The sequence below is a fragment of the Pezoporus flaviventris genome, unplaced genomic scaffold, assembly GCF_033815535.1.
Source record: "Pezoporus flaviventris isolate CSIRO_AGI_PZ_B2104156 unplaced genomic scaffold, CSIRO_AGI_Pfla_v1 ptg000025l, whole genome shotgun sequence".
Lineage (NCBI taxonomy): Eukaryota > Metazoa > Chordata > Aves > Psittaciformes > Psittacidae > Pezoporus > Pezoporus flaviventris.
Window position 1 is genome coordinate 18,766,506 of NW_026892573.1, and position 12,099 is coordinate 18,778,604.

Here is a 12,099-nt window from a genome sequence, read left to right on the forward strand (position 1 = left end):
GGTGCAGACTATGGTGAGGCAGGCTGTGCCCCTGCAGCACATGGAGGTCCATGGTGGAGGACCTGGCAGGACTTGTGCCCCAGTGGAGAGAGGAGCCCACACTGGAACAAGTTTGCTGCAGGACTTCTGACCCCATGGCGGACCCATGATGGAGCAGCCTGAAGGACTGCACCCTGTGGAAGGGACCAAGTTGAGTTTGTTTTGCCAGTGATGATAACTGCTGAGTGATCTCTCCCTGTCCTTACCTTGACCCACAAGCCTTTGGCTGTATTTTCTCTCTCCTGTCCAGCTAAGGACGGCAGTGACAGAGCTGATTTGGTGGACACCTGGTGTCCAGCCAGGGTCAACCCACCACAGTGTCCTTCCCTGGCTCTGCTCTGCAGATGTCTCGCAGCTTCTATGATGCTGTGCAACAACAAAGGCTGTATCAGAGCTGGGCTTTGGGGCCATGGGTACAGGCAGTTTGCCCTGGCCACAGATGTGGAGGTGAAAGCTGGGGTTGTGAACAGAGGTTGGAGCTCCTGGCATCCATAGCCTGATACTATTTGATTGTGGATGCCATCCCCACACGTTGTATTAGGGCTTGGTACTGGGCTGAGCCTCCCCTGGCAGTTCTGCCTAATGGGCTGCAGCCACCAGCCAGGATAAGGGTCTCCACAAGTCCTGAGGAGTCAGCCTTGCTCCACTCTGTCATCCATGTGGGACATGATGCTGCTCTTCTCCCAGGCCTGGAGTTGCCCTGTTATGTCATGCTCTACACAGCAAGAGGGTGAGGAGCAGTCAGAGGGGAGGGGAGCAACCTGGTGGGTCCACATGAGCTGGCCTGGGATCAGCCCTGTCCCTGGCCCAGGGGTCAATATCTCCCCCAGGAATCCCTTTGGCAGGGCTGCAGCCACAGCCTGCTGCTGCATGGCTCTTCCAAAGACTCAGTCCTCTGGCAAACCAAAGCATCAGATCCAGGATGCTGAGTCTGTCTTGCAATTGTGCTCACAGGTGCTTGTTGCTGATCTGGATCCTTATTTCAGGTTTCTGCTGTATCAGCTCTTCTAAGCTGTCTGTTACATCCTGCCTGGGCTCACTCCCAGACTGATGCGGGTGGTAGGATCTCTGCTTCAGCAGCACACGTTTCTGCCTCAGTTCCTTCATCAACCTTTTATTTTAAATCTGTCTTTCCCTTTTCTCTCCAACCCCTCCCTCTACCACTTTTAGTATACTTGTTAATGTAGCTGCAACTTTCCACAAAGCCCAAAGCAACCTTGATAAATCTTCTTGACTTTAGTGCTGTCCTGGCAGACTGTAAATGCTTTCCCTGTGTCCTCCGGAGCACTTTTGCTCATGAGTTCACCAGCTGCCATGGCTGGGCTCATACCGCAAGACCCAAATCCTAAACCTTGCTGTGGAGTCTATCTTTCCCCCTGTGAGCAGTCTTGTTTGCATCTGGGTTGTGGTGCAGTGAGATCTGAGCCTCCCACTGGGGTCACAGTGTTTGGGCACCCTTCAGCCCATGCAAGGATGTGTCTCAAGCAGGACTCACACAGCTCCAAAGGCCAAAGCTAGTTTTTGCTAGCTAACACACGCAGTGTAGCTGGGGCTTAAGGAGCACAGGGACCTCATCAGCCCTATACACAACCCCAGTGCCTTGCTGGCTGCACAGGCACCACCTCACAGAGTGAAGAGTTGGTCTCTGCGGCCCCAGCACATCCTCAATGGTGTTTCCTTATTTCACCTCCCTGTTTGCTTCTTGATGGTTCCTTCCCACAGTGGGTTTTTTCTCATGAACCGTTGAGCTATGGTAGCAATGCCATCTCAACCACCCTACCTGTTCCTGTAGTGTCATCTTGTGTCCTTTGCTTCTGCTGTACAGATGCCCTGTGGTTCCTTCTGATGACTGTGCAATGCCTGCAGCAGCCTAAGCCATGGCCATGCAGCCATGAGATGGGCTTTGGGTCCTTGGGCACAGGCTGTTGGCCTCAAGAGAATTAAGGGGGTAATGGCTGGGATTGCAGACAGAGGTTTACATTCCCAGCTGCTGCTGGAAATGGTGGAACAGCCATTTGAAAGAGGGAAGGGGACTCAGGTGGTTCTCTGCACTGCTCATGTGAAGAAATGGGTGCTGCTGGTACCAGGTCTCCAGGACCATGACATGTCTCTCCTGATTTGAGTAAGGTCAGTCTGAGTCCACCATGCAGGCTGTAGCACACCAAGCAGAGACCTACATTGGTGGGCACTAGGAACTTCATTGAGATTTTCCACTCCTGAGCAGAACAAAAGGTTTCTTCTAAGCAAAAGAACTGGCAGTAATTGGAGTGTATCAGCAGGATGTTTGAACAGCATGGTAATAATAGTGCTGAGTTGCAGTGGTCTGGAGAGAACTGTAAGTTGTATGTTTTGTCTGTGTACATAGGCTGGCACATCACATTTTTAACCACAAATCAAGCCTATCTGTATGATTTACTTTCTCCTCCTACCATGTCCCTTTATTAAGTTAAATCAGTCATCCCACTGCTCTGTGATTTATGGCTTTATGTTTTGCTGGGAATGTGTCACAAAGCAAAAAGCAGAAGTTTTGATGTATTTTGATGTATTAGTAAAATCAAACTCGTATGCCTAGGGTGAGATTGGAAGAATTTAGTTTCCTCTTGGGTGAACTCTGACAGATGATACAAGTTTCCATCCTTCCCTCTTTACATCCTGGCTGTAAAGAAAAGCCTTGAAATAGGTGGTGGCCAAGGCTCAAGCATTTCCCAATCTCTGGACCTGTTCTGGTAAACCTTGACTTGCTCCTGTGGCACTTGAGGGCTCTATGGCACCTCTGCATGAAGCCGTGGATGGATGGATGGATGGATGGATGGATGGATGGATGGATGGATGGATGGATGGGTGAAGCTGAAGAACTCAAGAAGCCCAGCCCAGGTTGCCCTGATGGCCTCCAACAGCTGCGTGTGGCTGACATCAGCCATGGCCAAGTGAGTGTTCAATGACTCCAAGGATGAAGATGCCACCAGCTGACTGCCTGGGCAACAATATGTGGTATGGTCAGTCTTTGTCTTCACCAAGGTTCAAACAAGGAATATCTGACCAATGTGGGAGACCTTGTGCTGGGAGGGAATGAAAAAGAAGTTTCTCATTCAAGTGGAGAGGGAAATGCCTGGTCAAATTCCAAGGCCACTGTCTGGGGAGTGCTGTAGTCCAAACATGTTGGCTTACCCACCACTCCATGTGCTTTTCACTCTAAACCTGGACATAGTTGTACTTTTGTGTTGGAGGAAAATGCAGAGAGGCAATCATGGCCTACCATGGCACTGTTCCCTCTTTCAAAAATGGAGTCATCATCTATCCCCCATCACACCCCTTTAAGTGTGCTAAGCAGCTCCAATCACCCCTGATCTCTCCACTATGCCAATAGGGTATGTGGCCACAGGTACTAGAAAGGTCTGTAAAGGATTTACACCTCCTTAGAGAGTTTAAAGTGCTATTTAAAAGCACTCTTTTTTTTTTTTTTTTTTAAAATTTGCTGAGAGAAGGTCCAACTGTGTGTCAAATTGCCTCTTTTTGTCTCCTGTTCTTCCCAGGGGTAGAAAGCAGTTACTCCCCAAGTCCAGCTCTTCTCCATTTGATTGGAGGCTTGAGAACTAGTGAACTAGGATGCTAATGATGTTTATTAACTAAGCAAAACACACATCTAAAAAGCTTGTGACATCTTAACTACGTTATAAACACAGCACTGTTAGGTAGCTTAATTCACAATTGTGCCACTGCAAGTAATATGGAGCGATGATTCTGTTGCTTATTACTAGTATTAGTACTGATACATAATTATATTACTACAAAGAAATCTTATAAATCAAGCACTTATTAAGATGCAATTCTGTTGTCTTTCTTCCTGCACATAGTATTAAGGTATGAAGTCTATCCTTCCTTATGAGTTTGTGCATCTTTACAGCGTCATCCCACACCAAGTCTTGTGAACCAGCTGGTCTTCTCTGGTGGAGAGACCAGTGTATTCTCCAAGGGGGTTCCTTCCAGCATCGCTAGTAGTGTTGGGTCCACAGCACAGCTTTGGCATCTGCAGTCCTTCCGTCAGAAGCTTCTCGCCCTTCTTTGCTCTCCACCTGATCTTACACCTCACTGCCCATTCTTTTCCTTTTTCTGCACCCACATTTTTGCCTTCATTGTGGCTCTTTTTTTCCCCAAGTAAGCAATCCTTAATTATTCATTGGTTACAATTCTGTTTGTTACATTCATACCCAAATTCAGTGTTTCTGACACTGTTACCTTGGGTGTTTTAGTCCCATTATGGTGTTACTGATACAATTCTTTAGATGAAGGATGCCATAAATCCTGACTGTATGGTCCACACTGGTAGCATTTGATTTACATTTTCTGCTTTTTTGGGCAGAACTACCTTACTTTAACCTTACTCACCTACCTCAGTATATGTGTAAATCTAAATATATGCATGTATATATACATAAATATACACACACACGCAGAGATACATAGTGACTAATGCTAGTAACAAGTACTTACTATATGCATTATAAAGTGTGTATGATCTTAGAATAAAAATGCAAAGAGGAGTACAGGCATGGAATGAAAGTGACAGCCTTGAAGATATAGGTACAAGATGATACTTGAAGCCACAAAGATCTAACCTACTCACCAACTGTCAATCACTTGTCACCAGAGGAATTCAATCTTGGGAAATGGGATTGATTTTGGGGATACAGACCACTCTAAACCTGGTCTATGAAAGGTGTCCCTGCCCATGGCAGGGGTTTGGAACTAGATGAGCTTTAAAGTGCCTTCCAACTTAAATCTTTTTATGATTCTATGTTATCAAAGAAACAAAAGTTGGGACCAATAAGAACAGAACATACTTCTAGGTCAGGATGACCCAAACTGAAGTTTTGTTGTGGGTCAGCTGAAAGACTGATGTACAATCTCTCTCAAGGTGCAGTCTTCAAGTATGGGTGTGTCAGTGACACTAGGTAATGGTCTGTGGTGAAACACACAAAGATAGAAAAGTACTGTTTGTCCGCTTTGGCTCCTCCCCGGAAGGTCCCGCTTGGGCTGCTCCCGCAAAGTCCAGCTTTGGTTCCTCCTCAGAAAGTTCCGCTTTAGAACTCCCTGGAAAAGTCCTGACCCTTGGAGACCTTTCCTAGAAAGGTCTGGCCACTATTGCTGGCTACTTCTTCTGATGTAGGCTGGCCCCCTGTGCCAGAATGAGCGTGCATTTTTGTTAGTATAAAAGCCCAAGCCTCATGCGATGTGGAGAGGCAGACCCTCATACCACCCAGGTCAATGTTGCCTCCTCGGGGACTCCCGCTAAGGGAGCCTGCCACCTCACAGTGTGATGATGTTTCTCAGAGCTGGTTTCCTGATCATCATCACATGGTCTCTGGGGTTGGTAAGACAACCAAACATCAGAGATATCCTTTACAGTATCTTTTGTTACCTCTATATTTTCCCCGTATTAATAAATCAGTTATGATTATTCATTGTGTTGCATTTTTCTCAACCCAGAATCCTCAAACTCTGGAACAATGAGTATAAAATGGGTCTTCACTGCAGTTGTGAAGTGTATCTTTATTGTGATTGTACCACTGCTGATCTATGCTGCAGTGCTGCAGCTGCTGTAAGCTTCTTGCTTTTGCTTTTATTTCTAGGTGTGTTTTTGCTTACACTGCTTTTGCTGCCTTGAATATGATATCACAGCTATTAGAAAAAAGCACAAAGATATTACTAAGCATTAAAATGAGGTTCCCTTTCCCAACCTCTTTACATCTATTTTGTTTTTTTTTGGTAACCTGCTCTGAAACTTGGATACATTAAATTGGCAACAAGCTGAATGGTTGGTGGGTACATTTTTTGTCATAGAATGGCAGTTGTGGGGCTGTTCCATACAGGAAAATGATCTGGAAGCAGAGGGTGACCCCAGCAGAGGCAGGACAGTGTAACCACTGACCAGGTACAGTCTCACAGAACCTGGGCAGAACCAGATTCTATTTACTGGCCAGTGATCATCAAACAAAGTGAGGTGATGACAGTGGTTCAAGGTCAGTGCAGGAAAGCTAGTGAACAAATCAGGACTGCCAGGGCACAGGGCTGGACATCAATACACTTACAGCATAGCTCAAGCAGGGAGAGAGGCCCAAGCTGAGTTTAAGTGGAACTTCAGGACCAGTAGACAGTGGGTGCACAGAAAGAAATTCTGGGTGAGGTTGATCAGGACAATTAAGGCACTCAGGGCATTGATAACTGGATTGGGGAAGCTGCTGGTGAGTTAATTCCTGGGGGACTTAGCAAAGGTTAGGTTGGTCCCTTCTGAATAGTAGAGCTAAGAGGCTTGCTGGTCCTCAGAGCTGTCTTCCAGATAAAAACAACATTCTTCAGTAGAAGGTCTGGACTCAAACAGCCTGTCAGGTTTACAATGGAGGCATCATCTTGCCTGTCTCCCAGGAAATCTTTGAAAGTTTCCTTTAGCCTGTGGGTGAGACAAGATCACAATTTTAAGTGTCTGGAGGACTGCTGGGTTTCCAAATCCCATGGCCTTTGGCAGGCAATGCTGGCACTCTGCACTGGTTCCCCTGAGATGGCCTTGCAGCTGGAAGCCAGGCAGTATCTCTGGGGTATCTCTGGTGGTATCAGACAACAATGTGGGCAACTGTTGCTCAGCATTGTCAACAATACCCAAATACTGGTTGTGGCCTTCTCAAAGCTAAACAGCATCACCAACCACCTCTCCCATCTCGGGTGCAACAGCACACTGAAACTATCTGTACTCAACTCAATATATCCCCTGCCCCCTCCTTCATGGGGTCTGCGATGCTGTCACTGTGGCATTAGGAGATGTTTCTTATGCAAGAAACAGGGAAAGGAGGTGGTGTGGCCATATCCTCACACTGGGTTTTCTCACTAGTCCCGTATAAGGGGCACCTTTTTTGTTCCCTTACATGATCCCTTTTATTCTCCCCTAAGGCCAGACACATACTGAGCTGTTTAACAAGAATATAGCCAGCTGGAAAGTAATTTTTCTACTCTGCTGGCACTTGTGAAATCACATCTGGAGGACTGTGTCTGATTTTGTGCTCCCAGCACAAGAAAAACATTGAACCTAAATCTCCATGATGATATTATTTGTACTGGCTGTCTTGCTTCCCCATGACATGCAAGATGAATTGAAGGTGCTGGGGTTTCTGCTGTATTTTACTCCCACTCCTTTTAGCTGGGCATCACAAAAGGATTCAATGATGCTCATCACAGATGAGGTAACTCCCACTTTTGGAAGAGATGGCCCTTCTCTCTAGCAAGCTTCAAGAGCCCACCTTAAAAGAGATTCCAAGACCCCTTCCACCTGGGTCTAGAGTTTGTATCTACCCCTGGAATAAACCAGGAAAAATCTGCTCATACCCCCACTGTGGATCAAAGCTGTCCAGGTGCACAATGATCATCTCATGGAGCTCAATAAGGAACAAATGCAGGTTAACTGCAGAAAGCGCAGTAGTCAGAGCCGCCACCTTCTCTTCACTCAATTCCTCATGATACTGCTCAGAAACCAGGCAGAAAGGATTCTATAACAACAAAGAACATCAGCAAGAGGATGGCCTGGGACTTGCTGCAAAGACCATCTGGGGCTACATCTGATAGAAGAGGAAGAACTGGAAACCTCTTTGTTCCTAGCTCTTATGCCAGGCCGCCATTAGAGACCACAGCACCAGCTTATGTGACCCATGCCAGAAAGCACCACTGCTTCTAGCACAAAATCTTGTGGATGGCCCTTTTCCAAAAGTATTACATGACTTAAGCAGGTGAATAATGCTTGGCTTTTGCTGAGTGGTAAGATACTAAAATCACATATTTTTTTCCTAAAAAATTTCCAAAACTTTCCACACAAAATCAGCTTTGTCAAAAAGTTTCTGTCTTCCCCTAGCTCTTTTAGACAGTTTTGTGAACTGGGCTGTCTCCCTCACCTGATTCATCTGCACCAACAGTATAGATCTCTTTGCTGACAATGTTTGCCACAGAGACAGGATGTGCTTCAGCTGGCTGTTTGCTACCCCCTGGAAGAGATAAAAACAGATAGGCAATCAGTCAGCCAATTCCTGCTTTTCAGAAAGGCTGTGGCTGAGTTAGCATTGTTCTAGGTTAGGTCACAAAAAAGTGTGTGACCTAAAAGGTGATGTCTTAATCCTTAGGGAAGGGCATGAGGGATGGTAACGCTTAGCCATTTTCCTATTTAGTACAAAAAAAAGTGCCTTGCTTACCAATATGTCTCTGAACTGTTGTGCACTTGCATCCATCTTCAGCTCATTTTTTACATATTCAGACAACTGGCGCTCTGGGTTCCCACCAGTCACAGCCAGGAATTCAGCAGCCAGTTTCAAGGTGTCAAGTGTTTGGGAAATAGCATTCACTGATCGTGCTTCTTCCATGACCCATTTCAGCGTGTTCACATTTATTGATTCCTATCGATAGGAGAAATATAGACATGCTGTGACTTTGACACATAAGATCTGGGTCCTGCGAGTGTGTGCTCACAGCAAAGGAACTGTATAACCTCTGGCATCAACTCTGCCCTCTAATCAGAGGCAGACTTTGAGATACCTGGCTGATATCCAGGGTTTTCATGGGAAAGACACAGACTCTACAAGGACATGGGCTTCCCAGCCTAGTTGCAAGCAGGAACAATAACCCTACAGTTGACACTTGTGTTGATCTACCATGCCAGTGCATGGCATGCTGTGGTCACCATGTCCTGTTGGTTTAGGCACTTGTACAGATGAGTCCACCTGAGTGAGTTGACTCTATTCCCTTTACAGCCAGCAAAGAAAATTGGCTCCTTGTGAGGCCCCAGCCATCTGCCTGATGCGGACTTGGACCTTTTTACACCTCCTGCAGGTGCCATATTCTCTGCTGAGCTCTCTGTTTCCTAATATAGCTTATTAATAAGCATTACAAGACATAAGAAAGCTTGGGTGGAAAAAAAAGATGGTAAGCTTTTTATGTACCTGAGGCACATGTTCTCTCACTTTTGTTTTTGTGTACTTCAGGGTCTTCATTCTGTCCAGCTCAAAGAATGGAGCCGTCTGGAAAGCAAGTAAATGGATATGAAAACACAAAGTATCACTTGGCACAGGCCAACTGGAAAACCCATGACCATGGATTAAGACACAGCTACCAATGTCTTGGCTGCAGGGGTGGCAGCAGTGACAGCTTAGCGTAAGACGTATAGGGGAGGCGGAAGCAGGGACAGGCTACGCAAGTGGAACATAAGAGACATTGCTTGGAAATGCAAGGATGGAGTTAAGAAAGACAAAACTCATTTGCAGGTGAAACTGCTGAGACATGTGAAGGCCAACTAGAAGAGCTTCTACATCAGTACATCAGTAGCAAAAGGAAGACCAGATGAAAACTGGGCTCACTGCTCAACAGGGAAGGGGACCTACTGAAAAAGGATATAGAAAAGGTTCTCATTGTGATACTTGGTTCTTTCTTTGACCCACTTTTTACTGTAAAGGTCCGCTTTCAACCCCCTCTGTTTATGGACAAAATTTAGCGGCATGTCACAAAAAAAAAAAAAAAAAAAAAAAAGGACCAAATTAGGCACTACTGTACCATCGAGCTGATTACTCTCTTCCCTCCCCTTACCTCCAGTGGGATGGTGAAAGAAGAAAAGGAGAAAAAAAGTGAGAAAACAAAACAAGTGATGCAAAGGTAATGCAACTCACCACCTCCAATGGGTACACTGACACCCAGCCACTTCTGAGCAAAAGATGGCCAACCATCCTAAAATCCCTCTTATCCATTTTATTCCTGAGCATATTACACAACATGGAATACTTCTTCAGTTAGTTTAGGTCATCTGTCTCGCTGTGCCCCCTCCCAGTCTCTTGCGCATCCCCAATCTATTCACTAGGAGGGGCGAGCAGAATGAGAAATGGAGGCAGCCTTTAATGCTGTACAAACACTGTTCAACATTAGTGTGTTATCAGTGCTATTTTGGTCACAAATCTAAACCACAGCACTGTACAAGCTGCTATGATGAAAATTACCTCCATCTCGGCCAGACCAAAAACAGCTGGATATACATAGGTCCATGGGACCAGATAGAATGTATTAAGTGATGCTGAGGAAGCTGTTGATGTTAAGATATTTCAGCAACAACTGACATGACATCTGAGGAAGTTGGTTGATGATACCGAACTGGGGAAAGGAGCTGATGTGCTGAAGGGCAAGGCTGCCACTCAGAGGGCTCTCAACATGCTGAAGAAATGGACTAATAGAAACCTCATGAACTTCAGCAAGGACAAATGCAAATCCTGCATCTGGGATGGACAATCATAGGAAACTGGTTCTGAAGCAGCTTTGCAGGAAAGATCTGTGTGCCTGGGTGGACAGGTTGAACCAGAGTCAGCAGTGATTATGGTGAAAAAGACCATGTGCACAAAGGGCTGTAGTAGCAGGAGTGTAGCCAGCAGAACAAGGGAAATGACTCTTTCCGTCTAGTCAGCATTCATGAGATTACATTTGAGCACTGTATCCAATACAGGGTTCCTCGGTACATGAGATATTGACAAATTGAAGTGAGTCCAGCAGAGCCCAACAAGATGATTGAGTGTCTGCAGAACAGGATGCAAGGAATTGTTCACCCTGTAAAACAGAACTCTATGGGGAGAGCTTTTGCACTTCTAATTGTACTTCCACTACTAAAAGGGGGGTATCAGTGAAGGCAATAAGGACAAGGAGTAACATAGGACCTCCTACTTAAGCACACAGGAAACATTTTCCCAGTAAGGGTGCTAAAACACCAGAACAGAGCGGCAGAGAGGTGGTGAATCTCTATCCCTGGAGATTTCCAAAATTCATCCATACACTGTACATCACCCCAAACAATCTGCTCTCATTTTGAAGTTAGTTTTACTTGAAGAAAATGGCTGGACCAGAAACAAACACCCAGAGGCTCCTCCAGCCAAACTCTTTCAAGTTCCTCTGTGACTGTGTGTCAATTTCTCTGCCTATTCTACTCTACTACTGGACAAGCATGTAAGCCAGAATCACTATGTGACTGTTATAATCCTTGAACCCCTTATTCCTACTCCCTCGAAGCCAGATTTTCACATTTCACAAATCCTACCTAGTAGACTTTACCTCTGACATAAGAAATACCTGGGGCAACCAGTGGTTGTAGGAGAACCTCACATGAAGTCTACATAACCACCTGAGAGTTTTAAAGGGGCCGAAGGGATTTAGGTACTTAAATTCATTGCTGTCCCACAAGCCGTACATTTTGAGATGTATATCTCTGGCCTGCCTTTTCAGATGAGAATAACCATTTGCAAATCTGGTCCCCCAAGAGCTTGTGGAGAAAAGCCAAAGGCTGATGTGAAGATGTCTGCCACAGCAGAAGTCTGACTTCTCCAGTATGATTTAGAGGTCCAGCCCTATAGTATGCCCAGGGACTCAGCTCTCTTGAGTCTTTTTAGATAGCGTCTGACTCTTCCTTGGTTTTAAGATAATTCAGGCCAACCTCCCCTGCAGGCTTTGAAGAGAAAGGCTCACATTGCCTGTCACAGCACCAAGGTTTGCTGAGCACAGTGTGGTTTTTGACCGCACAGTCCAAGTAATGCAGATAGATGCAGAGTGGTGGGTGGGCTGCCAAACATACAGGTACCTTCACCTGTGTTTGCTCCAGCTCTGGAGAGGTGGATACCAGCTGCTGGAAGAAAAATCATATACTATCTGCTGGCCTGGAGCACTGCAACTTGGCTTGTGCTGAAAGTGCATTGTGCTAAGCTCACCTGAGCTCTGATGATAGGTTTCCCACTGATAAAACGTTGGATTATTTGCCGCTGTAGTGTCTGGAAGTCAAAATGGGTTGTCTTGGTGCCATCTTCATGTATCTCATACTGAGAGTTGACCAGTGTTGCAGTGATCAGATCATTCTCAGTTATCTTCAACATGGAGTATGGTTTCACTTCTTCTGCAGAGATGATCCTGGAAAAGAAGTTACCTGTTAAGGATAGCAGCTTGCTTCTTACCTCATCCCACTTTGCAGTCAGTGACACTGCAGTTCTAGATGAGTTCTGATTTTCTCCA

The 12,099-nt window shown here is 45.8% G+C and overlaps 1 protein-coding gene across 1 annotated transcript in view; it reads right to left on the minus strand.

Moving 5' to 3' along the window:
* Positions 1–5,204: 5,204 nt before the first annotated feature.
* Positions 5,205–12,099, minus strand: part of LOC133271553 (E3 ubiquitin-protein ligase rnf213-alpha-like) — a 48,550-nt gene continuing 41,655 nt past the window's right edge. Inside the window, exons 50-55 of the mRNA XM_061457750.1 lie at positions 11,802–11,997; positions 9,012–9,089; positions 8,268–8,468; positions 7,974–8,063; positions 7,414–7,574; positions 5,205–6,487 (exon numbers count right to left, since the gene is read on the minus strand). Of these exons, the coding sequence (XP_061313734.1) occupies positions 6,313–6,487; positions 7,414–7,574; positions 7,974–8,063; positions 8,268–8,468; positions 9,012–9,089; positions 11,802–11,997 (901 nt within the window). The 3' untranslated portion in view covers positions 5,205–6,312. The remainder of the gene's footprint in view (positions 6,488–7,413; positions 7,575–7,973; positions 8,064–8,267; positions 8,469–9,011; positions 9,090–11,801; positions 11,998–12,099) is intronic.